General features: G+C 45.9%; 2 protein-coding genes across 2 annotated transcripts; one reads left to right on the forward strand and one right to left on the reverse strand.

The window, feature by feature from the left end:
• The first annotated feature begins 1795 nt into the window (after positions 1-1795).
• Positions 1796-12809, forward strand: LOC126525734 (alpha-2-macroglobulin receptor-associated protein). Its single transcript, XM_050173658.3, has 8 exons — positions 1796-2152; positions 2887-3022; positions 3546-3698; positions 5311-5409; positions 6385-6614; positions 7547-7693; positions 8445-8505; positions 11162-12809. Exons 1-7 carry the CDS (start codon positions 1976-1978, stop codon positions 8502-8504), a joined length of 1002 nt encoding a protein of 333 aa, XP_050029615.1. The 5' UTR covers positions 1796-1975; the 3' UTR covers position 8505; positions 11162-12809.
• Positions 12810-12889: 80 nt separating this feature from the next.
• On the reverse strand, positions 12890-18731 carry LOC126525745 (uncharacterized). The gene is made up of 2 exons (XM_050173668.3): positions 18310-18731; positions 12890-15278 (listed from the first exon to the last, which is right to left on the reverse strand). Exons 1-2 carry the CDS (start codon positions 18449-18451, stop codon positions 15025-15027), a joined length of 396 nt encoding a protein of 131 aa, XP_050029625.2. The 5' UTR covers positions 18452-18731; the 3' UTR covers positions 12890-15024.
• Between the last annotated feature and the right edge of the window lie 7765 nt (positions 18732-26496).

The raw sequence follows: 26496 nt of genomic DNA on the forward strand, positions 1-26496 counted from the left end.
ATACCTATATATATATATATATATACGTAGATTCATCGATTGAGGTAAACCAAGCCACAGCTTCGCTGCTCATCCTTCTTCACTGAGTTGAAGGGCTGATGAATTTTTTATTTTCCTGGGCTGCCCTCTGCCACATGCTACTGAAAAGTCTGTGGAAGGGTGCTGGGGCTCTCGCCGGTTTATTTGCGTACCTGCGCCCATGTTGAGCATGCGTCAGTTGTGCGTTTCGTGGGTCACGAATAATCATTAATGGCTTCTCTGGAGCAGCATGTCATTCCTCGAAGCCATGTAATGCTCGCCGACTACTGGGTGAGCAGACCTGAGTTCTGTTGAGCAAACAGTGTGGCTGATGAAGCCACACCGAGTTCCGTCTGTCAACACGGCTGTCTTAGAGTTTGTTTTTGCCGATTTCTGCACTAGGAGTTTGCTTTTTATATTCCTTTTACACATTCTTTAGACGTTTCGCATAAGTTGAGAAGTCTTCGAGCGCAGTCTTCCGCGTCGGATTTTGTTTACACTTGTTTACATCAATATCTACGGCCACATATCATTGTTAGCGTCAGATATTGGGTAAAAGATGCATCGCTGATATGAAATAAATGCAAAACGCAGCAAAAATACACACAGCTGTGCATATGGGCCACGTTTTTCCATCCTGAAACGAGTCAATATGAGCGGCTGAACCACTTGAGTAATGGCAACTGTGATCCTGGTAGATATGTATTGCGTACTATTAATTTATTACTGATTCTCACTTTTCTTTAACTTTGTCATACAGTTGGTGCGTGCGATGAAGCATTATTAGAGAAAACTGTGCCCTCATAAGTGCTCACTTATAGGCCATGTTGTTCTATCATGAAAATGCGGATCGCGTCGACCGCGTTCCCACGAACGCGGATCGATCGTATCGGTCTCGTATCGACTTTGCAGTTTTACCGCGTCTTTAAACGAGTACGTGAAGCCAGGCACGCGCTGCCACCACCATCAGGTGAGGGCCGACGATGCGAGACTTCGTCAGCAGTGTGATGCGTTCAAGTGTTGCCCACGTGTAACGCATGGGTTTTTCGAAATTTTGCTAGCCATCAGTGAAAGGCGGCAACTCGTGGCTTGCCGTGCAGTCCGGACGAAGCCCTGGCCGCTTTCTGTTTTAAAGTGGAGTTACGTACGCTTTCGGCATCGCACCGACGTCGAGCTATCAGTGGAGTTTCAACGCGCTACACAGCATGTGCTTGCAGCAGAGCCATCCAAGGGCTTTTTTTTTTTTTGGGGGGGGGGGGGGGGGGGTCGAAGGGCTGATCCCTCCCGCTGAGATCGGGCCGCGCGTGCGACCCTTTCAAAACGTTTCGCGATGACTAATTCGCTGGGGTAGGTCGCATGCGCCGTGAAAACGGTGGATTGAAAAGGCGAAAGGAAGCTTTCTCATTTCAGTGGTATCAAACGTACGGTCGAAAATTCGCGCCCGTTGCTCCGCTGGGCTAGCATGGGCTAGGGCTAGCATGGGCTAGTTCCAAAACGGCGGGCATAAACGTATCGTGTAGTGATGATAGATTAGTCCACTCACTCCACTACTAAGAGGTAAATGTGTTAAAATTAAATTTCAGCTAGCCTGCGTTGTTCAACCGTGCTTGTCTTTAAATAGTTTAAAAAACCGTTCCGTTAGGTAAATTTGTTCAACTTAACTTCCCAGCGTGCGCTCTGTTTAAACATTCTAGTAATTATAGAGGGCGCCGGCTATTATACCTACTCCCAAAAACCTTGTCCCGGTGGGCGTGGCGTGACGTAACGTGGCTGGTAGGTGGCTTTTCCCGCAAGCGTGCAATAGTCGTGAGGCGAAGCCGACGCACGATTCTGGTCTCCCTTGCTTGCTGCGTGGTCGGCGTGGCTCCCGAAGTTTGAGACCGACGTTTCAACCGAAGGTTCCCATCTAGTCAACACCCTCAAGGATCGTTGCGACGAAACGCTCTGCGTGGCCGCAATGTCTCCCAACGTCGTTTTTCTGGCGTTGTTCATGGCCTCTCTGAGTTGCCTCGCCGGAGCCCACAGCAAGTACAGCGAAGCCCTGAACAAAGTTGGGCCGCCACCCACTGCAGACGCCGAGAAGAAACCGTTTCGCATGCACAAACTCAACCTAATTTGGGAGAAGGCACAGAAGGTAAGCAGTGCTCCGTTGAAATGTAAAGCTATCTGGGTGGATGAGGGGCACAAGTGTTTGCATTTTCTTTTGTATCCTCAACTTCTCGCAGATAAGCGCACAAGAGCTTGCTCTTTTTGTATCCTCAACTTCTCGCCGATCGTGCGTTAATTCAGCCGAAAACTCTGCCGATTCACCCGAAAATTCTGGGACTCCTTAACCAGAAACGTGGATTGTTCAACATTTTCAACATCTCTGAGCTTTTATATATAGTTAAGAAGTGCGTTCCAGTAGTTCCACGTTTTTCCTCTGCAGTATATCTGTCAGCTTTTTTTTAAAAAGGAAGTCTTGCAAGGCATGTTAAAGCATTGTTCGGGGCCTTTGCGTGCTGAGCTCTCGTTTAGGTTCTACAGTTTCGGCACGATTAAAACGTGCACGTCGTCGATGTAGATAAGGCGGCGAGGTACGGAAGGAAGTTCGGTTCAATAACTTGCGAGGCGGCGATATCGTATGAGGTGCCACGTCTTAAACCTCGTTACGTTTTGATTTGTGCGAGACAGCCTGTGTGTGTGTGGGGGGGGGGGGGGTGAAGGGGAGGAGGCATGGCACATGCTTGATGCGCGTATACTATACTATGCATGTACTGTACTTTTACTGGTAAGGTTTCTCCCCATCTAAATGTTGTGTTTAAAAGGAAGCCATTGAATGTGGTTACGTGTGAGCACATGTCTTGCTTTTCAACCACTCCTGAACAGAGGCTAAGCGATGCCAAACTGAAGGGACTCTTTGCCGACCTCAAAGTGCAAGACAAAGAAGAACTTGCGTGGAAGAAAATGATGGGACAGGACAAAGATGGCCTCAAGGAAGCTGAACTTCGAGGCAAGCTCAAAGGTACTACATCTTCAGCTATGCAGCACGACTTATACGTGTGCAAGCAACGGACATGAAGACACATACTGAAAGGGCACTAGGCTGCTAACTCACTACATCGTACTGCATTTGTGGTATAGCACGTAACTGCCACAAATTGGCACTTGTTTAATCATTTCAACATACTTGGCTGCATTCCTTAATATCCTTTTCTTCATATATGCTGATACTCGGACAACGCAAAGTTGCCTCTCAGTACTGTAGATCTATGCACATATTTAGCTCAAAGTATTTACGTGCTCCTACATTGCAAGAGCATTTAGCATCCACTAAAGTCCAGAAACCCTCCTCGTGGCAGTTTTTACATGCTTTGACAGTCAGCCTTCAAGTCCTTGCTGTGCATTTTTCAGTGCCTCTTCTATTTCCTGTCATAATGATAACTCTGTGAATCTGTATGGGTGCATACAGCTGTAACTCTGAGCACTTTCAGTACACTTGAATCACTTGCAGTTATGATTTCAATTGTGTCGCTTCCTTCATACAGCGATCGTGGACAAGTTCGATCTGTCTGATCAGTTCAAGCACCATCAAGATGAACCGCCGGAGCACCCGAATGTAGCTCGTAAGGAAGGCTACATGTTCAGAGACAAGAAGCTCAACAAGCTCTGGATGAAAGTCCAGAAGGCAGGCCTCAGTGGTGAGTTACTCATTGCAATGAAAGACCAGCTGTGTCACATCTAATTACTGCAATGTATTCCCAGAGGCAAAGGCTTTTGAAGCCCTCAGACCTAAAGAAAAACAGAATCACATCGCAGGCAAAGCATATGCGCTCACAAACCAAAAGGTGCTGTAGGGACCTCCTTGTACGACCACCACGTTGCTCCTCGCCTTAAGTTCAGGCAGAATACAAACCTACAATAACTGATTTTCTTGCGAATTTCAAATTATTGCAGCTGGCCTTACTTGTCATCAGTGTAAGGCATCAGGCCTTGTCAGCCCTCTGTGAATGAGAGTTAATGTGAAAATCCCCACTCTGTTGAACTTTTATCGCAGGTGTTTTTTTCTCGAGGTCTTTCGCAGACTTCCATTATATAAAGTCTATGGGAGACTCTTGCCCGACATGGCTCAACACAGGACAGTACACATATAACGAGTTGGCACATACGTATAGACACATGTGCTACACCTGCAGATGTGCCAGTTCCCAGCTCTGTTCTTTACTAGAGTTTCTCAGTGAAACAATAAACGCTGCCTAAATATCTCTCTGTAACAAATGAAGGCCTTCAAGTGCATTGTTCCTTAAATAAACTTAGTTCATTTCTTTGGCTCTTTCTGCAGCTTTAAAGCAAATAGTTTTCTTCGGTTACTTTGGCTGCTTTCATATTCGAACGGGTGGGTCATCACCAAATGCCAACAATCTTTACGGGCACTTGTGGTGTCTGAAAGTTTAGATGCTGCGGTCGGTGGGTGTGCTATGTCATGTTTCTCAAACTCTAGATATTTTCTCGGCTTGTTGTTCTTGCTCTTGAAATGTACTCTGTGTCCATGGGTAATAGTTAATACTATAATATATACATTTCAATGCCACAATACTTGCAAACCTATTTGTGACTACTGTCACTGTTCCTATGACAGTCGGCGGCCGCAGCTTCTGTAGTAACCTAGTTTGGTTCAGAAATCAAATAGTCCTACTTTGTTTTTTTCGTTATTCAAACAATTCAAAGCACCCCGCTGTAGTTTTATGCTGACTCTGAAGCAACTCTGTGTAGTACGATTGTACAGTGTATCAGTGCTCACGCCAATGAAACTTGAAAGTTCCAATTTACTTAGTGGAGAAGCCTTTCTCTGTTGCCTTTCTCGCACTGTGTTGTAGTCATATAAACTTGATGCATGCATGAAATTGAGGCTGTGAAATGGCATTGCAAATTAAAACAAGCACTCGCTAGGTCGACTTGTGTTAAACACCTGATCGTGTAAGTCTTGGAAATGTAAATGAGGTTTTTCCACAGCATCAGAGCCTCAACATCCGACATTGTGATAGGTACATTAAGGTTAGTTAGGTTCATTGCTAACCAAGGAAATACTTTACCTATACCTATAAAATTTACCTATATTTATTTCATTGCCTCATCGCATCTTAATTCAAATTCTATAGTAGTGCCTTTCCTGTTTTGCCTCTTGAACAATGCTTTCTTTGTACACCAGCATGGTTCACCGATGGCTGAATCGTAGTTATTGCTCTTCTAACACATTAAACATGTGACTTAAATATTGTGTCAAAAGTGTACTTCACGTTGAATATTGTGCAGATCAGGAGTTGCTTACACTCAAAGAAGAATTCCAACACCATCAGGACAAGATCGACGAGTTCTATGCCACACAAGACAAGGATGGAAAGGATTTGGGCAGTGAGTACTAAAATGCGCTCAATTTTGTGGCAATCTCTTTACATGTGTCTTGCTTTGCAGTTCAGAAAATCAAAGATTGGTCATTGTGCATTCCATGTTGAAAGCGGGGAAGAAAAAAAATTCCCGAATTGTTGCTTGATTTTGATGTAGCATTTGTGCTGTTACAGTAATGGCGTGTGGTGCATTCATTATACAATAGGGAAAAGATCACAGGTATGAGTTTGGGCTGCAACAGCCAACTTTTTGCGAGGGAAAAGTGCAAAAGAATGCTCAAACACCTATACACATAAAGATAGGTGCATGTTAGAAAGCCACATGTTTTTAAAGTTATGCCATGGCCCTTGACTACTGCATCCTCATAAAGGCTGGTGCGCAACTTAGGGACTCGAAATCTCATCATTTGTTCAGATACTCTAGACCTCCAAAACACAATCTTGTGCTTTCTAGAAAGCTTGAAGAGGTCAGATGGTCGCTTAAGCGAGCGTAGTGCCAGATACGAGGTTTGGGGACGCTGGTCTCTCTTGCGACCCCTGGTGTTTTCATGGAGGGCTCTCACCAGAGCACTTGTGAAGCGACCCTACTGGTGCCATGATAACAGTAGTCCTAGCTGCTTTTCCGCTGTACTTGGCTTCAAGGCAAACACTGAAGGGAATGTTGAGGAGAATGCCATTGTGGAATTTCCCAGCGAATTTTAGGGGAAGTTGCGGGCGTGCATCTGCTCAACCCTCCTCCGATTGTAAAATCTTTTCATTCCCCACTTCCCTGCCTCACGATCCCAAGGAGTAAGTGGACTTATCGTGGCTCAAACACAACTGGCATCTTGCCACAGTTGTTCTTCAGCATGCCAAGGACTGCTACTAGCTACCAGCATGCTTTGTGGCAGCGGGGGTATCGTGGAACTCGTCGTGAAAGCTGCCTACTGCGAAGCCATCGGGAGTAACAGTTAACCCTAACTTGCCTTTCTGTGTGCACCAGACGATGTGGAGCTGAACATGCTGGGCGAGGAGGAGCGGCAGAACGGTCTCCTCTCTGGCGACCTAGAGAAGCAGAGCCACGAAGCCCTGCTCGACTCGTACCGCAAGCTCAGCAGCCGCGCCGAAGATGCCTGGAAGCGCAAGGGCGGCTTCGCTGAGGACAAAGTCCAGCGACTGTGGAAGCTCGCGCAGCAGGGAGACTTCTCGCCCTCGGAACTGGAATCTCTCAAGGTAGGGCTTAATGCAAAAGCAAAAAGAGCAGGTGTGCATCAATTCTTCCAGTATGTGGTGCACGCTCTGCTGTATCACTGCAGCCATAGTAAACTGCTTTGCATCCAGGTCATTGTAGCTTTTGTGTTCTCGGCAGTTGCTCGGCTTACTGGTGTTCTAAAGTGCGCCAATGGAGCGCCACAAACCTCCAATTTAATTAGCGATGAGCAGGTGCTTCTAAACAACAGCAGAAAAAAAATTGCTTACGCTCGCATCTTCTAAAGAGGTTAAAACAGGATTTTCAATGTGTCGGCTTCAACACGAATTTCGAGGTTAATCGCTATAGTTTTGTAATGAAATTACTATATTGAACTTGGGCATTACAATAGTTAATCTACGATGGCAATGATGAGCTGTACATGGATTTAAGCGTCATGCTCGTAGCTTCAGAAGTTCTTGGAACATTATTCTAATTACACTTAATTTCCCTAAATGTTTAAGAAATATTTTTCTAAACACAAAAGGTAATGAAACACTATGCACATGCATAATCATTGCAAACTGTTGTGTATAAATAGTAGTGGCATATCTTATTGAGTGTGATGAATTTGCAAAGTCCTAAGGCCATTTGAAGACAGAAGAACAAAGTTTAGGCAAATTGACGTGCTGCTCACCGTTATACCATAAACCGCCATGTTTGCAGCCCCCCGTAGACACTAGCCCCATATTTCCCTTTAGTAAATTTTTGTAGGAAACGCTGCCATTCCTAGTATTCAAACATACTCGTGACTCTTTCCAACCCATTTTGTTATATAACGAGGTTTGACTGTGTAGCACTTATATCCATCAGCTTTATTGACATCTTTCTCAACTTCCTTGCAACTTTGTTAAATGGTATTGCAGGCCCCCCCCCCCCCCTCCCCTAACCACATGTTGCCCCCTGCATGTTGCAGGAGGAACTGCAACACTACGAGCACAGAATACGAAAACTGGGCCATTTCCAGACTGAACTGGAACAGCATGGGGCTGACCCCAAGGCAGCTCCGGATGAGGACCATGTCAAGACGCTGAAGCAGCGCATCAAGCAGTACAGCCATAAGGTATATAGCTTTTACTTTTTCTGTGGAACTTTCTGCTACAGTACCAGCATTGAAGAAAACCGTATAATTACATCACACAATGAAGTGCACTACCAATATGTCGACGTGAATCACCTATGTACAGGAAAACCTAGTTCATACAGAAGAACTTCAGTTTGGCCTAGTTGGTGTTTACTGCATATCATATATATTGACTGCAAATAGAGGCGGGGACGGTGGAAGAGTTGTTTTTGTTCTCTTCTGCCATCCCAGTCTTTATTTGCGGGCAATGTGATATGCTTGTTCATACGTATTGGGAAAAAAATGCAAGAAAAATTATACTAACTGGGAAAGCATACGATCTGAAGTCACAGAATAAAATTTGTAAGACTCAACTGCACTTGACATCTACGTAATGCGAAGGGTTGAGTAAATCGTTGTAGCATGGGACGACGACACACCGATTTGGCAGTGCCCGAGCGGCCCCGAGATGCCCATCGTCATTTTTGCAGCTTCGGCAAGCTTACACTCGGGCTCCTCGAATTCGGCTGGGTCAGCAGCTTCTTCAGGAGAGGCATTTTGGCTAGAAGTAACTCTTTTTTGTGTGTATGTAATGAGTACTATATCGGACATGGTTTCTGTAGAGCTTTTTTGCAGTGTGGCTGCAAATGGTTGTCTCTATGCTCAAACCTTTCGGAGCAGAAATTTGTGCACATAGTGATTCATACCTGCTGCACGGAATTGATGTGCTGCTGCTGCCTTTGTCTCCTAGGTCAATAAGGTGCACCAGGACCTGGAAGGACGCATCCTTCAGCGACACCTGGAACTCTGAAGTAAGCTGATGCGTTTACATGTTTGAAAAAGTTAGCGTGTTTGCACAAAATTGCGCTTTTCAGAGCATTGCCTCATGTACAGGCCATCCCAATACAAAACGGGACACCTAATCTCTATACTGTGGCGTTGTATTCATGATGTAGTGGAAGAGCTACCAAAGAGAGTCAGTAATCAAGTTCTTTATTGGGTGCACTTGCATGCAGAATTAAAAGCCGCACTCAAATAACAGTAGTAGTAGCGAGCACAGCCAGAATTTGACCTTGCAGGTCAAGTCAGTCTGCTAATGATACGCATGTCATTGTACATTGTAGAGTACTCACTTGTGCTTTGCATACGTTCAGGGTTGTACTAATACAACATTATTTGTTTTATGCCTGCAATCTGATTAGACATGCCCCCCTCTCTTTAAATGGCCACAATGCTCAAGGAATTTCAGCTAAAACAAGCATGTCTTGCACCGAGTGATGACGTTAACGACAGCGATTATCTGGCAAGAGTGCTCGCCAGCAGACAGTAAAACGATGTATGCATGATGCAACATGTCGTAGCACGGAAATAGGGGGGACAAAGGACTAGCGCTTCCTGCCTCGTATCCACACGACACCTCGCTTCATGGAAGACCAACAGGCCCAAACCCTCATTCTTGCGAGTGTACGCATGGCAAAGGCAGCATTAATTGCAATAGTGTTATGTAAATTCTCATTCACCAGTGCCGTGCTTTCTACATAGCCCTCTGCCAAAGAATCTGTCCTTTCGTACATATCAGGTGTTCCCTTACAACTGTGCTCAGTTTTGATGAGAATGGGATTTGGAAATAGCTTAGAAACATGTTCTTCCATGGTCGTTTAAGCGTTTAATTAATCTAGCTCCTCATCTTTTCAGTTAATGCTGTTAATTTTTCAGTACAATTACCCAGGCTTGCTAGAGGGTATCTAAAGGTTCAGTAGCATAACAGCAGTCAATATGACAGCTGTGTTTACGACTGATGTACAGTTAGTTCTACTGTTATAGGGAACACAATATTTCTGCAGTTGAACCCACTTATAACGATACCGGTTTTAGCAATATATTGGGTACAACAATGAGCAGCCGATGCAGTGTCAAGTTTTGTACATGTTTTGTGGCAAAATAAACTGCTTACTACAATGCTCCCTTACCGTGTTGTCGGTTATAAGTTAACAATTAACTCTGGCTACAGGGTGAGTGCTACAAAAGGAAAAGGAAGGCATAATCATTAAAAAAAACTATGAGCACCCTGCTTTGTGACGCAGTGCGCCTTCATTGCAGCCCTCTCCCTTCCAAGCTCTCGTTGAGGTCAGAGGGAAGGGAGACTGGAGAGGGGCGACTACAGCATGCAATGCGGGTGCGCGCGGCACAAATGTGGAGGTACGCAGCACAAAAGTGGGGTTGGCGAAATGGCTCGCATCTTTTTTTCTTTTCCTGGATTTTCAAGTTCCTTTTCTTTTCATTCCAGACACCAAGTATCCGGATTTAATTGTTATAGCCAATCATGCAGTGTTGGAACATTGTAGGAAACAGTTTATTTTACCATAAAACGCACAAAAGTTCAGGGTGTGGCAGCTTCTCAGTCTTACATTCAAGTATTGTTAAAACTGATAATGCTGCGAGTGCTGCATATACGACATAATGCTATAATGACTGTGCTTCTTTCTGTCTAAATGAAATGTCTGGATGTTTGTCCCCTTTGCCTTTTTCTTGCAACTCAGTTATAACAATGGGAGTTTCTTGGCACTTGAATATTGTTATAAGTGGGTTTGACTGTATTGTCATACTGATTAGAACTTGATTTTGAAACAAACACCTAAACACCTTGGCAATAAATTTTTACCATTGCAGTGAAACCTCGACATAACAAACACTGCTATAAGAAATTATCAGATATAATGAAAGCTGAAAATATCGCCACGTAATGAATATGTACATGCTTATCATGAACTTTGGATATACCCACCACAGTATCTTTGTGGTTATGACGTTGTGCTCCTGAGCTCGAAGTTGCAAGATAAATCCTGGCCACGGTAGCCACTTCTCGATGGTGGCAAAATGCAAGAACACTTGTGTACTTACGTTTAGGAGCACGTTTAAAAACACTAGGTGGCCAATATTATACTGCAGTACCCCACTACGATGTGCCTGATAATCAGATCGTGGTTTCAGGTTTAAAGACCTTAGATTTTAATTTACTTTTTTAAGACCGGATGTAACAAACATATTTTCATGTTGGGTGTGAGTTCATTATAGTAAGGTTCAGCTGTGTAGGTCTACCCTACACACAACATCGAGCGTGTTTTCCCCATTAGGTTGATGGTGCGGCCAAGTTATTTTATATTAGAATAATAATCTGGTGTTTCCTAAAATAGTGAACCATACTGTACTTTCTTAATACAAAATGTGCAATCATGGTTTTGGAGGTGCATTATTCTTCTTGTCCTTAGCCCGTTCATCCTGCAGGCTTAATTCATCTACATCGTAGGTTCTTTGGTGCACGGTCTAATTTGCATGGTTGTCCTATCCACTGTTTGAATTGTGGAAGCAAGGGTCCAAACTATTGCTACCATTGAGTTATGTTGCTCAACATATCTAAACTTCTGCTGCCGAGATTCGTGACCAAGCTTTTCTTGTCATCTGTTTCAGATCTCTCTATGGCTATGCTTGGACCAAACGGATGCATTCAAAGGAAGCGTTTCGCCAACATGACTTCCAAAAGCCAAACCCGGTGCCTTCGAGATAAGCTGCTTACGCACACTTGCCACTGGACTTGTCGTGTCCGTATATCCCAGTATTCATGAATGGTACTCAGCTTGGAAGTGTTCCCTTGGCCTCACTAAGTGTAGAGCAGTTCCACTTTTTGACTTCGCTGAGTGCTGCTGTACATTAATGCTCACAGGCAATTCTTATGGTGAGGAGTTTCTTTAAACATGTTTGAGGGCCTTTGAGTAGGTACTGGGAGAGCTTGGTTACTAAGAACTAAATAATGAGAACTATAATGAAGTTAGTTTCTTCCTGTTCAAGTGAACTGCTGTGTGTCATAAATATGAGTGCCAGGTCTATACGACCCTACCTGCTAAACCAATCTCTGCTCAAATTTTTGCACAGGGGTACCACTTTTCACAAAGTTTAATAGCACGTTTTCAGGCATTAATTGCCAGTTTCGTCATAAGTTGGCGATGCCACTCAAAAATGTTCTATTCTGCTGCCATGGAATGGTGGTAGCGTCTGTTACGGATATGGGAAAAAACTGTGTTCACCTTAGCCGTGACAGATGGCGTCACTGTAGACATCCACTCGAGATTTATTGTGGACAAAACTGTGGGTGACGCCCAAAAATGTGGCACTAAATTTAGAAGAGCAGAGAATTGGGCAACTTGGTTAGGATTTTAGGTTGTGGGCAGCACAGGAGACTAAGATGAAGAATGTGAGATGACAAACATGGCAACAGCTGTGGTGTTTAACTAAACTTCATGCCAAGTGGTACTATCTATGAAATGTGAGGGGAGTTCAGCAAGCGGGTTAGGATAAAGTCATTCACAACTGGCGCTCCCATTTATGCGAGAGTCTGTAGGAGCTAGAACCTCACTCTAGTTATGATTGCTTATTCTGTTACTGTACTAGCTGAAGTAACCCATACGGTCACTGTGCTTTAATTTTGAACAATCATGCACATCTGGCACTCTTATTTATGCAAGAGTCTGTAGAACTAGAACTTCACTCTAGTTCTAGTTACTTAGTCCTTAGTATCTGTTACTGTGCTAACTGAAGTAACTGATACAGTCACTGTGCTTTAATTTTGAACTCATTCTAGTTCATTAGAATGAGTTCAAAAATGCTTAAGTACGTTAAATGGTTCAGCTGGGGTACAGTACTACCTGCCTCTTTTAGAGCACGGTGTCGGGTAGAGCAAGTTTGAAGATACAGGTTATAGAATGTGTTTCAATCATGTACCGTTCGTGAAACAATGGGAAAAACGAAAGAGCTGGTACCTGTCTATGCAAGGACTCTTGTAGAGCTTGTCTCGTACATTACAGGTCCCAAGTTGTGCAGGTCAACAACTGCAAGGACTCAGATACTTAGTCAAGTTTGTCTGGTTGTGTCACTCGGTGTTCAAAGCTTGTGTCGTCATGCATTTCTTTTCTACACAAGAAAAATTTGTGCAAGTCTTGCATGTGTCTTCGAATTAAGCATTTGTGTGAGCATTTTTTGCTCTCATTGTTGCTGGCATTTATGTTGTGGCGAGTATATGTTGTTGAAATAAATTATACAGTCTGTTTTTCTACATTCTTCAGGCTTCGACTCCTGCGCCACCTTTATTTTCTTTTTATAGCATGCATTTATCCTGTTAAGATTTCTGTGTGAAATTATAGCTTTGCCTGCAGCATAGCTTGCATTCTAAGCATGAATGGCTAATTAGTACAGTTGCAGTGACGTGGACAGGGGAGCTGCCCCCCCCCCCCCCCCCACCAAAATTTTTCCGCCCGACACCCTGCTCCCTTTTATGTCTGGCACATTGCCTAAGAACAAAGGCTCATATCCTTCGAACGCCTGCACCAGACAAGTAAGCCAAGCACAAGATGGTAGGCGCCATCAGGCAGACCAAGGGCCTGTTCAAAGTAATACTTGTATTATATGCACCAAGCGTGAGAAACTGAACAGAGAATAACAGCCTCCACTGCCCACCCTATGAAATGCAACCTTAGCCCCTCACCCCCCCCCCCTCCCCTTGAAAAAATATCCTGGCTACACACCTGTACAGACGGTGTCAAAAGTTTAGAGATCATGAGATCTGAGAAAATTAATTTCCAAGCAGTTTGCAACCAGAGCCAGTAAAACTGCAACACTGTGTTGTTTGCATGTACTTATGCATACCGGAAATTCGAATACACTGCTGCATGCTTGGGTTGCGAAAATATATTCAGCTAAATTTCAGATCCCTAATCCACAAGCTTTCAATGCAGAGTATGCAATAGTTTGCCAACTGTATGGTTATAGAGGGGGATTCCGATCATATTTCTGTCCTGCACACTTCAAGGCCCTTAGGTGAAATTTTAAGTACGAGTGGTTCTTGCACCTACGAGAAGTGCAAATTGTCGATAAAATGGCTGTACTTGATGGAAGACACTCCTTAGAATTTTGAAAAGTGGCACCTTTCATGCAAAAGTTGCGAAGCTCTCATGCCCAATCGCTGCGCTTAGCTTTAAAATGTGGTGGTGCTAACTTTTGAAAAGTGTTAAGCATTAAAAGTTGTCTGCATGATGGTGAACTTTAAAGTCTCCCATCATCCTTTGCTCGCCACACAATGTCATTCAGGATTTAGCTAGGCAGGAGTCTACTCATTGTGGGAAAGCTGATGCTAGCGATGTCCGATCTGTACTTGAAGAAGCACCAGAGGTTTGCATGAAAAGCATCGAGTGCCCAGATTATGAAAGCGTTCACTTCTGCCTTCACACGCTGTCTACGTCCTGTAAACCTAGAAGCAGCAAAAGGCGCACGAAACTCGTGCATGGCCATTAGCTCTCTGGCACTGTCTCCCCATACTGACTTTGCCACGGAAAAGTGACATGCATATGGCCTTGACTATGTCTTGAGCATGCAATAGGGTATGAGGCCATATGCCAAATGTCCTACAGCTCAAATCTGCTGGAGAATCCAGAAGCTGAAATCACTTTATGGCAGCTTCACATCAAGCCTAAAATGCTTATCACAAGCTGTAAACGATCTCCAGTAATGCTTCTGGAACCTACATCGATTCCCCATTTTGCTTACCTCGTTCTTTATCCAGTCTTGTGACTGCGATGGCCAAAGCAGCTGGCCCTCGGAAGAAGGATGCCAAGTTGTCCCTCCAGCTCCACGGTGGTTGTGCTGCTCCATGGTTCATTGCCCCTAGCACCTTGCTTGCATCGCGCATGCAGCCACGCGCAAAGCTTGCAGCAGCGTCGCTTCGGTCTCGCAGCGAGAGATGGCATTTGGGGCTGCACACTTCACAACCTTCAGTGTACGCTGTTATTTTTAATTAACTGCATTCGGGCTGTTTTACTACTTACACCGTTTCAATAGGAGATTCATTTTGTAATCACTGGTTCTGGCCTCGTGTTACACGTGTTTTACGCAAGCTATTGAGGCACACACACGAGAGCTAGTGCACTATGGTGCGTTTTTGCATAGGACAAGCATCACTGAAGATGGTGCAGTGTGCACGTTCTGTTGCATACCCACAACAGCAATTCGTCAACAGCGCGAAGTTGTAGGAAGCTCATTGGCTGCTGTATCGCACGCCAGGTGTGTAAAAGGCTGCTGGGGACAGCGTTTCTTTATAATTCCCAACAGTTACCATGCATGTTGCATATAACATGTTTGTGGCTTAACCAGAATGTAGCTCTAAAGATCTACATTCCTCCGAGCTGAAGGCCAACAGACCTTTTTTTTTCATTTTGTCTGGAGAGTTCGTACATCGTGGAAGTAACGAAAGAATGGCATCCGAACTACGTTGAGCCGAAATCGGATTAAATTGCGCAGTCGTGTAAAGAAACTGCATACATGTATGTCAGTCGAGCAGATGACTTTTGGAGTGTGCAGCCATATGATGACTGCACTGCGGTGGCTCGCGAGTACATATTTTTGATGTCACCGGTAAGTAGCCTGGCACCAGCAGCCTCGACACACAGCTCGATTCGCGGACACGGGAAGTACCGATCACCATTGTCTCCGAAGCCTGGCCCTTCGTTGCCTCCCGGCACTGCTCTGGGCCCGTCTTCCTCTGCACAAATCGCAAAAGAGGGAGAGTGTTGCCGGAAGCAAGAGGTGGACCTAGCCTTGCAAGCAACAACTCAGTCAGAGCACCACACTTCAACAAACGATTGGGCCAGTTGGTTGTTTATGGCAAAATGATCAAAATCAATGTGCAGGATGGAGACACGAAAATGCACATGGTGCTGACTTTCAACAATGTTTATGGGTAATGCAAGGACTGTGTGTGTGGGGGGGGGGGGGGGGTGAGAAGCAGAGAGAGGTTTGTTCAAAGAAAAAAAAACAACGGGGAAACAAATAAATGTGTCATATCAAAGAAGGTAATAGAACTAGCAGTTTAAAGGCAACGAGTTAACAATGCATGTAAAGCCTTCAAAAACATGATTTAGGTATGTATTCTCGCTTGATGTCAGTGCAGCGGATGGTGAACTAATACAGACTGTCAAGCTTCCTAATATAATCTGCTTCTATAGTTTAACGCGTCAGCTGCGGGGTGTGCCTTGCCAAGACCTCGGAGCCTTGCCAGGATCTCTGAACGCGTATGGTATTTGCATCACGAATAAACAGTCGCAAGTCAGCGCCGTGTGTGTATCTTTCTTTCTGTTGCATGCCCGTCTTCCACACTGTGCTCATTTTGCCACATATTTCAGGTGTGCCAGGAGAGCAATGTTTAGCAGATATAAATGTGTGCATGGATTGCAACCCACTCTGACTCGCGAAATGCAAAAAGAGCTCAAGAAGGTCTAAAATTCGTCGTTAAGGAATAAGCAAAACTACATCAGGTCCTGTAGCTGTACTAACGCCACATTAGCGGACGTCTAGGATAGTCCTTGAAGGAAGATTTTGAAAACTTTATTACAGAACTTTATCTAATAAAGGGAAAATGAGACATCCACCTTAACGTAGCCAAGTGTTACAAAGGAAACCCGTATGGGTTTCCTTTGTAACACCTAGCTATGTTCGTGTGAATGACTCATTTCCCCTTTATTAATTACTTCCCTCCACCTTGCGGGTTTCCGCAGAACTATTACGTCAGAAATTTATCTTTATTTGCAATTTACCCCAACACCAATAACCGCAATTCATTTCGATCAGAAATTAACAAGAGCCATTCCTACAATACTAAAAAAATAGTTCTTGGGCTGGGAAAAAAAAAACGTCTCCACAGTATGGTACAAACTTGTCCTCCTGTTAGTTATAGCCCAAATGCTTTAACCACCAAGAAACATCGGTTAAGAAAAAGGTTAAAGAAACGGAGATAGGTCTGCGGAAAATAAGATGCTGACGACATAAGCACTGGGAACGCACAGAACTTTCAAGTAGGAAATTGCCAAAGAAAATATCTACCATAATTCTAGGAAAAGCTCTTTTTTTGTCTGAAGCCAGGACGTGAGAATTGCGGACGAAGACTTACTGAGTCAAGTATCAAGGGATGGACACGTTATGCGGTGCGTGAGGAGAGGAGGAGGAAACGGCTGAACACCTGGCACTTCTTCGTAAAGGGCTTTGCCCTACAGTTCAAAGTGACGGGGCTGATTTTTTTTTTTTTTTTCAGAGCTTGGGGGGTTTATGGGCAGTGGAGGTAAAATAGACTTTAAGCGGGTCGAAATAACAGAACAGAGGTTATATGAGTGGTGGCTAAAATCAAGGCAAGAGTGAAAGTTCACCCTCCACTAAGTGGAAAATATATCACTAGTCACCGCTAGGTGGCGTGTGTCGCCGCCCGCTTTAATGGGTTTAGTCTTTCCCATCTGTGCGGCCGTTCGGGGGAAAGAAAAAAAGAACCAGCAAGCTCCCCTTCGCGCGGCTTCGTGGTAATGGGGAAGTAAATGGTTCTAGCGGATAGAATGGATTCGAATTGTGCTACATACGTATGCGCTTGCTGCTTCTGAAACCGTGGTGCATTCAAGCCGTCCGCCGCACTCGCGAGTAGTCAGCAACTCCGTTTAACGAAAGACTCCATAAAATTTGTGTGCACCCCCGCTTGTGTGTGCGCGCGTGTTTCTCGTGTTTCGGCTCACTATGCACTCCGACGAAGCTTCGCGTATATAGATTCCAACTCGTTGGATCTGCTGCTGTTTGCTCAGGAATGAGAAAAACTTGTCTAATTAGTTCATATTCTCCTACTTAGCCGTATAATTAGCACATAAAACTTTGTTGGCGACGGAAGAGGAGCCTATGGCCGAGAAAGTAGGTCTCATAATCGTGTATTGTGCCAGCTTCCTTGTTTTTATTTTTATTTTCGCAGCTTGGCTAAAGTTAGCTGGGTCATCCTGCATACGCATTACGTATTGCAGTAATACGCATTACGTGTTGATACGTATTCACAATAAACCGGCAAATATACGTTCAGTTTATGTCAGCTCCACGTTGCGATCATCATCGGCACGAGGCCGAGGGAGGATCGCCGAGGAGAGCTTCTCCTCACTTAGAAAGGTCTTGCGGTGAAGCCAGCTTTCGCGACCCTTCTCTCGCGAGATGCGCGGAGGCATGCAAGGCCACAGGTCTGTAACGTATAGGCGCGCAGCCAACTACTCTCCGCAAAATGAGCTACCGTATGCTAACGAGAAAAAAGTTTGCGCTCTGCGATCTAAGCACTCCCTCAGAATTTCGCGCCAAGGCAGCGGCGTCCATGGTTCCGTGGCAGCCACATCACCATCAGCTGTGGCAACGAAATGAAATTGTGCATACCTCATTCGAATATTCAACTTATTGGCGTGGCTTATTTTTTCTAGCGAGTAATCTGTAATACATTTTCTTTCTTTCACGTCGCGTTTTACCGGCTCTTGCACGTTGGAGGTCTGCTGGAAGTTTGTGCGGCTGTGTCGACGGTAAAAACTGATGGAGTCTGTTCGGCACAGACATTTCAATGGGCCACTCGGGCGACGCTAAGCGCATCTATGATTTTTTTTTTTCGCGGAGCGGGCGCCTCTGCACCTAGCACGTGACGTCAAGACTCAGCTAGAATGCGCAGGCCCGACGATTCCTTTACAAATAATTCAACAATTCATAGTCACAGCGCGGCGATTGATCCGGCTCACCGTCGAACATGGCGTACGTGTAGACGGCGAACAGCAGGAGCATCACCACCGCGCCGGCGAGTCCGTACAAGCAGAGGCGGAGCCTGGAGATGCCCTCCAGGGAACCAGGGCTGATGCCGCCTCCCCAGGAGCCGCCCACCATGGCCCCGCCCCCCTGCTCGCCGCTTTCGGGCCGGCCAGCCGGTGGGCGAGGAGGCTCCGGAAATGGTGCTACAGTTAGCAGAGCGAGACCGCGGTTGTCAAATATGCAGTGTCCTACGTTGGGTACATCTAACGGAGCCAGCACATGCAGCTGGCACCATAGAGTTTCTCACTATAACACCTAGAGGGAAATCTGGCGCCACCGTCTATGTGACAGAGGTAAGACGCTGTGTCTGCGTCTTGCCTCTGTCTCTCGTCCCTTTTCGTGCGCTAAGAACCTCAGTTATGGAATACAACACGCCCTAACCTACGCTCTTTCACGTCTATGGGAGTTTCCTAAGGGGCGCTGTGCCGTCATTGGAATGACGGTATATGTGTATGCGAGGCTTGTGCTGGCTGGTGTTGTAAGAGGCTTCGTCTAAAACATGGATATGGCTACACAAATAACGCGTTCTGAAAGTAAAACCTTCATAAAATGTTTCCATTCGCGCATAATACATCTTGCAGTGACGTTTACTCGCCTGCAATACATAACCAAGCGAAGGAAAGCAAGAACAGACGACAAACTGTTCCAAAGCGAGCACGAATCTTGTCGTCTGTCCTCCAACTTTAGCGGCCCGCTGATGCTTTTTACGTTTCATATACTTGCACGTGCAATAACAAGTTCTCATAGTTAAACAAAACATGGTTTTGTGTAATAATAAAGCTAACACAGCTTTTTGCGTGCTGCTTTAGTAAAGAATGATTCATTGTGACAGACGGAACGGTGCTTGCCTGGCTCTCAGAGAACGATGCCAATCCGAAGTCACAATATACCGGCATTCCCATGCTATAGAACACCATACCCATGCATACCACAGCGCAGCAGCGCCAAATTTCCCGCTAGGTAATGTAGTGAGAAACTCTATGGCTGGCACCAATGTAAGGGGGGACAGTATTGAGTTAATACAACCAACTGTAAAGGAACAGCTCCCCGTAGCGCCGATGCATTGAAATCGGTAGCCGCGAGGGCACCGCCATGTTGCTACTCTGCGAGGGCGCGCAGGCGCAGACGACGAGACGCCCAATCAACGCGACCCTGAGTCTTCCTCGGTGTGGTGGCACCATCTAGTTCAGGTGTCTGCAAACGCATTTTCTTTTTCACACACCGTAAATTTTACAACAAAATTGTTTAAATAATTCATCGGGTGTTTCTGAAAGATATACGCAGTGAACTTCGAACATTGTCCATACGTGCGTGCTAGGCGTAAATGCTTGTTCTTGCATCATATGTTAATATTTTTAGCGTAAAAAAAAATGAGGGGTAGTAACATGGTAACGCCTTTGCGGTTGCCACTTTTCTTTTCGCCCAGTTTTTTCTCTAGAGTTAGTATACTAACTCCATGGTGAACAATGTCGGAATATAAAGTACCTAAGTCTGTTCTGGGGTGCTATACGGGACATTGCCAAATTCCTCCATATTGTCAAAATTGTGTAATAGCGGAATTTTGAGACACTCACAGAGGCCGTAGCAGCCCTCTGAGCCAGTCATAGCTGACAACATGACAAATTTGGCAACATAGCGGAATTCGTCAATGTCCAAAATGACATCCCTGATCTTGTCAATATATTTCAGTAAATCTGTACCTATCAAGACAAGACTATGGTGCTCCAGTGGTGGCCCACAATTTAACCTTAACTCAGTCAGCCGAAACACACAACGTTTTCGGCAAATATCTAGTCATGTCTCTACAACCAGTTGGCAACTATGTAGGGTAAACAATGCCGTAATACTCCTAATCTCGATCCAATCCAGTCAATTCGTACCTTTCGAGACACTACAAAAGGAAGTTTGTGGTACAACAAGCGGTACATGTAGCACTAGCATGAATTGGAACGCGAGCAGAAAAGAACTGATCGCAACGCTTGTTACGCTTAATTACACACGAATGCGATGCGACATGTAACCGCTCTGTAGCCGCTTTCTAAGCCAGGAGTAATCTAAAGTCTACATGTCGGGGTTTCAACGAAGTCTCTGTTACAAATACGGATGAACACGGAAGCAAAAGAATGCACTGCTAGAGTTTCAGAGTTGTTCACCTCTGAGCTTAAGCCTATAGCACATGAACCCATCGGCGGATATCCGAAATAACACTAAGAAATACTGACCCAGTTTAGTCGGATAGCGAATTATTCCAAAAGTCTGCCTTCATCAATGCCGCAGTGACAGGTCGATGACTTTTTTTTTCTGTGGTTTCATGTGCCAAAACCACGATACTATTATAAGGCACGGCATAGTGGTGCATAGTGGGGTTCTTGCACCCAATTCACGGTTCTCGGGCGTTTTTGCATTTCGACCTCATCGAAATCAGGCTGCAGCGGCGGGGATTCGATCCCACATTCTCGGGCTTAGCCATGCAACGCCTAAGCCACTGTGCCACCATGGCTGGGTTTAGTAAGGTATGCTGATTCGTTGTTATTCCACTAATATATGCAATACTCCGGCTGTTGTGGGTGTAATATACTTCATCTCAAAATACTGCCAATTCCAAAAGATTGAGAGCACGTAGCACAGCCCATATGCAGTGGACGATCACGATTAAACATTTCAGTTTAGGAAATACAATGCAATAATTTCCAATAAACTATTATCGTTACAGTTAAGAGTAGCATGGCGAAAATTAAATATAAATAATGCAATAATTAAAATATGACTATGGATTCTAGGACAAATGCTGAAGCTGTCAAAATTAAGCCGGAGTCCACAATTATACGGCGTGCGTCATAACTAGATTGTGTTTTTTGGTACGTAAAACTGTATTTTTTTATTGCAGAAGATGTTCCATGCGTTCCATATGAAGTATATGTTTCACAGAAGATGTCCCGTGTGAAGATGTTCCATATTTGAAGCGAGGTCGATTCATTCGAGATGATTCTGTCTACAAGGGAGGAATTAATGCCCGCAAAATGAACGATTGCTTGCGTACAAGACAGGTCAGAGAGCATGTAAAATTATAAAGCGTACGCCGCAGGCAAACCGCTCACCTCTGGGGACCAGCGGCGGCATCGGTTCTGCTTCCAGCGGCCTTAGGGCTACGGGCGGAGGGTTAGCCCTCGGGAAGGCAGCCGGGGCTGGAACCTGCGGGCGCATCATCTTTCTCGGGGCTCACTTGGCAGCCGCTGTTGCTGCTGTGCCGAAGACGAGTCGATTCGATTCCGCCGATTCGATTCCACCACCTCGGTTGAATCGCTCTGCGGCGCGGCGGGCGAGCACGGTGCGCGACTTCGTTCTTGTTCGCGCGCGATGGCGCTTGCCCACTACGGGGATACTGGCTGATAAACAGCCGATCTTAAGAGTTCTTTTTAATGTGTAACGTCATAACCAAATGAACGTGCAGAATATAAAATATATGTGAGAGGCGTTAAACAATCCACAGATTGGAAGACCGCAGTGATGAATTCTGACGTATAAAAAAATTGCGGCGGAACCCGTTTCGCGGTGACTGTCGAGGGCAATGAGTTAGTCATTAAAGCTAGAGATATGGCAGCACAACGTATTGCCACCGTCGAAACCAGATGCGTAAGAGACGTGTACTGCAGCGCTGTGTGTGTCCCTGTGTGTCTTCTTTTGTCCTGTATTTTAATCGCGCTACCGTACACCCCTTGAAGATGCATAACCTACAAGCCCACATTGCAACCCTCATGCAGCTCTACTCTTCTTTCGTGCTTCCCTAAGAACCCTCGGCGCCATCTAGCGCAGCCGCCACGAAACCTGCGCGTGGCCTCCGAGATGCATGGCGCGCCGGCGCATGCGAACGCTGAGAAACGCGCCGTGCAACAACGGGCCTGCTCGCGCTTCTTTCTGGACACGCTGCGCCATCTAGCGGCACTGCCGCGAAGTCCGCGCATGGCCTCCGAGATTACAAGCGTGGCGCGCAGGTGGCTGTGAAGGCAGAGCACTGTTCCCTCGGTTGGCCGCATACTGAGTGGCATATATACTTAGCGACCCAAATTGGCGAGAGGTTCATTGAAAAGTGCATGCACATGCCAAGTGCTTTGATGGCGCAGCTCGCTAAAGCGTTGGCGAGAAAGGCGCTTATTGAGAGCCGCACATACCCAGTTCAATTGTGGCGCAGCCTGTCAGTGCATCTGGTTGCTGTCCTTGGGGAACCTTTCTTACGTGTGTTTGATTCCGCTCAGCATCGGAGAAATTTAAGGCATCTCATTCGTCATTGTAGAGTGGCGCACTCCCAGTGTTCCAAGTCGGCATCAAATAGTTTCTTCGAAAAACGGTACTTCGCCAGTCCCACTACAGTGACCCAAGTCCGTCCAACGTTTGGCCTCGAGCCCTATTCCTTCAGCACATCAGCTCGAAGCGCTATACCCACTCGACCACGGACTACCTAATGACCCAGGTAGGCAGGAAAACGGTTAGATACAAACACAGATAGACAATAGAACAGACCGGTGGGCTAGTTGGTACTGCATAACTTGAGGCAAAGCGCAAAAATAAAAGACGACAACACAAGGACAAGCGAAGGAAAGGAAGACAACAGCGCTCCTAACAACTGTATTTTTATTCCTCACATGGTTACCACATATATACCATCGTACCAACAGGCCAATATCACAACATACATTTCTTTCCGGCACAATTACCCACTACAGGCCGCTACCGCGATAGAAACATGATTTCTTTTTCGACAGCTATACACAGACGGGCAACTTACAGATTTATCATTTCTAATCATTTCAAATACCTCGATAATCTCCACAGTGACTTGATCTGGGTTCCTAGTTATCACTTTTGATTTGTCGAACAAGGGTTTACAGCCACATCGCAAGCAGTGCGCGGCTATATGGCTAGTCTTTACCAGATTATTAACATTGTTCGAATGTTCCCGTAAGCGATCATTGAGGCACCTTCCCGTCTGACCAATGTAATTAGTTCACACAGTTTAAAGGAATACGGTACACAACTCCTTCCATGCACGAAATAAACGCTTTTCGGTGTTTTTATTGCAGTCATGGTGCCTCTTTGCAGTATTGTTAACTTTCGCGCACAAACCAGACCCAGTCCGTTTGAACTTGTCTAGTTTGTGCGCGAAACCACCTCCTGCCACTACTCAGCATCGCACGTGGTCGTCGATCACACCCGGAGGCCGAATACCTTCCACGGAAGTGCTTCAGAGGACGTCGATGACTGGCTTGACCATTCTGACCGGGTTGCCAACCTCAACGACTGGAACCACGAGCATAAACTACGCTACGTGCACTTCGCTCTTGAAGCTTTCGCGAAAACATGACTTGAGAACCACGAGGCGACATTGACACAATGGGAAGAATGTCGTCGGCAGTTCCTCAATGCCTTCGTCAGGGCGGACAGAAAGGAGAGGGCGGAGTTAGCAATGGAGGCGAGAATTCAAGGCCCGAATAAACGAGTGACCGCTTACGTAGAAGACGTGAATCGGCTCTTCAGACGTGCGGACCCTTCTCTGACTGAAACAAAGAATTGACGCCACCTAAAGCGCGGCGTCAAAGAGGAAATCTTCGCTGGCCTCATTCCAAACCCGCCTACGACGCTTGCAGAGTTCCATGACGAAGCCACTACCTTGGAAAAGGCCCTTGAGCAGGCCAGGCAATACAACAGCGACGCCGTGATTTCAAGGGAGCTCTCTGTCGTTACCCTCGGTAACGACATCGGTGCCTTGCGAGAACTCATCAGGGCTGTCATCAAGGAAAAACTGCAGAAGAGGCAGACGACCGCTGCCCCTATGGGACAACCTTCCATTGCGGAAATGGTGCGCGCCGAGGTCACAACACACACACACACACACACACGCACACACACACACACACACACACACACACACACACGCACACGCACACGCACACGCACACACACACACACACACACTGGGAAAATGAAGAGCTTTAGATCAGGGTGACGCAAGCTATAGCGGGCCCCCAAGTTTGCGTCCCCCGAACCTAAATCTCTCTAATGATTGTGGAGGTTAACGTGTTTCGAGGCTGCGACCTCGTGCTCAGTCCGAGACCTCAGGCACTGAGCGAACGCGACGGGTAACAGCGCATGAACAACCACTCGGTTCAAGAAAGCTCCTCCGGAGCTCATTCACACAACGTAGACAAGCGGACCACCATATGCAAATGACCTGTACAGCAGAGGGAATTGATCGTCCCGCAAGGACACCGGATATTCAGGGCGGAGGCGTTTCGCCACCTCCCGAGTGTTTTTTCTTCTCCAAAATACTGCCCCGTTCGGCGAGTAGTGAAGTTTACCAAGAAATGCTAAACTTTAGCCATCGCGTGATGCGGTTGGTATCCCCCATTGGATATGGAGTGAACTGTATGCTACGATGAACTGCGTGTTCATATGCGCTTTTATCCCCGCACGCTAAAAGGAGACGCTCGGACGGAGCAAATTGTCGGGATACATCTGCAAGGCTACATCCGCCCATAGTTGGCACCATCTTCAGTTTCAGTTTCAGTTTATTTTTCTTCCTCCTTCCCTTTCTTACAAAAGTGCGCTTCTCCACATTATATTTGTTGTTGTGGAGAAGTGAGATTTACAGGCTCCTGCGGCAGCGCGCAGGCGCGTACGAAGCCGCCTCGATTATTATATATATATATATATATATATATATATGTGTGCGTGTGTGTGTGTGTGTGTGTGTGTGTGTGTGTGTGTGTGTGTGTGTGTGTGTGTGTGTGTGTGTGTGTGTGTGTGTGTGTCGCAAGCTGAGAAATAAAATATATTTCTCTTTAAATTGAATGGTCTCAATTTTTAGGGCAGTGATTTAGAAGATTTGCTCTCCCAGCCCGCCTCTCATACTTTGAAGTTTTAAGGAACGCTAAACACAAGGTATTTTTGGAGATCTCTATCTATATTGATTTCACAGATATAGAAATATCATTAAAACTTATAAATAGAGGTCAAAGTTCATTTTTTGGAAGTTCCAATAAACTCCTACACAGGCAGCCACCTCGCACTATAGTGCAATCTAACCACAAAATCAAAGGAATCAGACTGTAAGAACAGCTGGAAGTAAGAGAGGAAGCTGAACTACGCTCGGGTATTTTCTCGCATATGGGCCAATTCGATACTGGAGACATGTTCGAGATGTCGAGTATTACTTCAGTCTAGTCATTCTTCGCAGATAAGCAACTCACCTTTAATACGCATGATGTCGTACAGATCAAGCCCCCCCCCCCCCCGAAGAATAGACGGGTTGCGGGTTCCTTGCGTCTTTTTCCGATTTATCGCAGTGTAGTCGATCGTTCCGCTTTTCGCAGAAACTCAGTTCACTAACACGTCCCTAACGTCGTTGTTTCGTACCACTTTAAACGCTTGCAGCATGGCTTTCTCGTTGTCAGAGTCCCAGCAGTCAATGACCTCACGCCTCTGCGGGACACCGAATGGCCCGCACCCTCGTTCATCTGGAGGTGAGTCTGCACCCGCATACACGCTGCTTCCGAAGCGAGTATTTATGTGGGCGGCGACACACATACAGTGTTCACACGTTCGGAGAGCGCTGCCGAAGTGGCTGAGTGGTTCTCATCAGTTCTACATGTGCAGCAGAGTGGTTCCTGCGTACGAGTGCGAAGTGCCAGTCAAATGTAGCACCGAGGCTTAACTTCTGGCCGATCAAACGGTGTCGTTTATACGTCTGCACGTTGGCGAGGTGCTGTCGCCTTTTGATGAAAGTCCTTGAAGATCAACTTATCTTTTCCCAAAAATTTTCCGAGATGGCTCATGGAACCTTCCGATTTTCGTTACGCTGAGATGTCTCTGAGGGAAACGGCTTCTGATCGTAATTGTGCCGACTTCGCAGATTCCCAGTCAGTGCGCGTGACATGATTAACAGGAGTGACCACTAATTCACACTGACTGGGAGTTATGTGTGCAGCCTTCTATTTTTTCTTTCTTTGATCAGCATTCCAACGCGGGAACGTCAACGTTGAACAGCGCCGAAGTGGCTTCGTACAATAGGCTTGACCGGTCGGCCCCTTGAAAAAAAAAACCTTCAAACTGCAGTTATTGTTGAG

The sequence above is a fragment of the Dermacentor andersoni genome, chromosome 8 (assembly GCF_023375885.2).
Source record: "Dermacentor andersoni chromosome 8, qqDerAnde1_hic_scaffold, whole genome shotgun sequence".
NCBI classification, from domain to species: Eukaryota; Metazoa; Arthropoda; class Arachnida; order Ixodida; family Ixodidae; genus Dermacentor; species Dermacentor andersoni.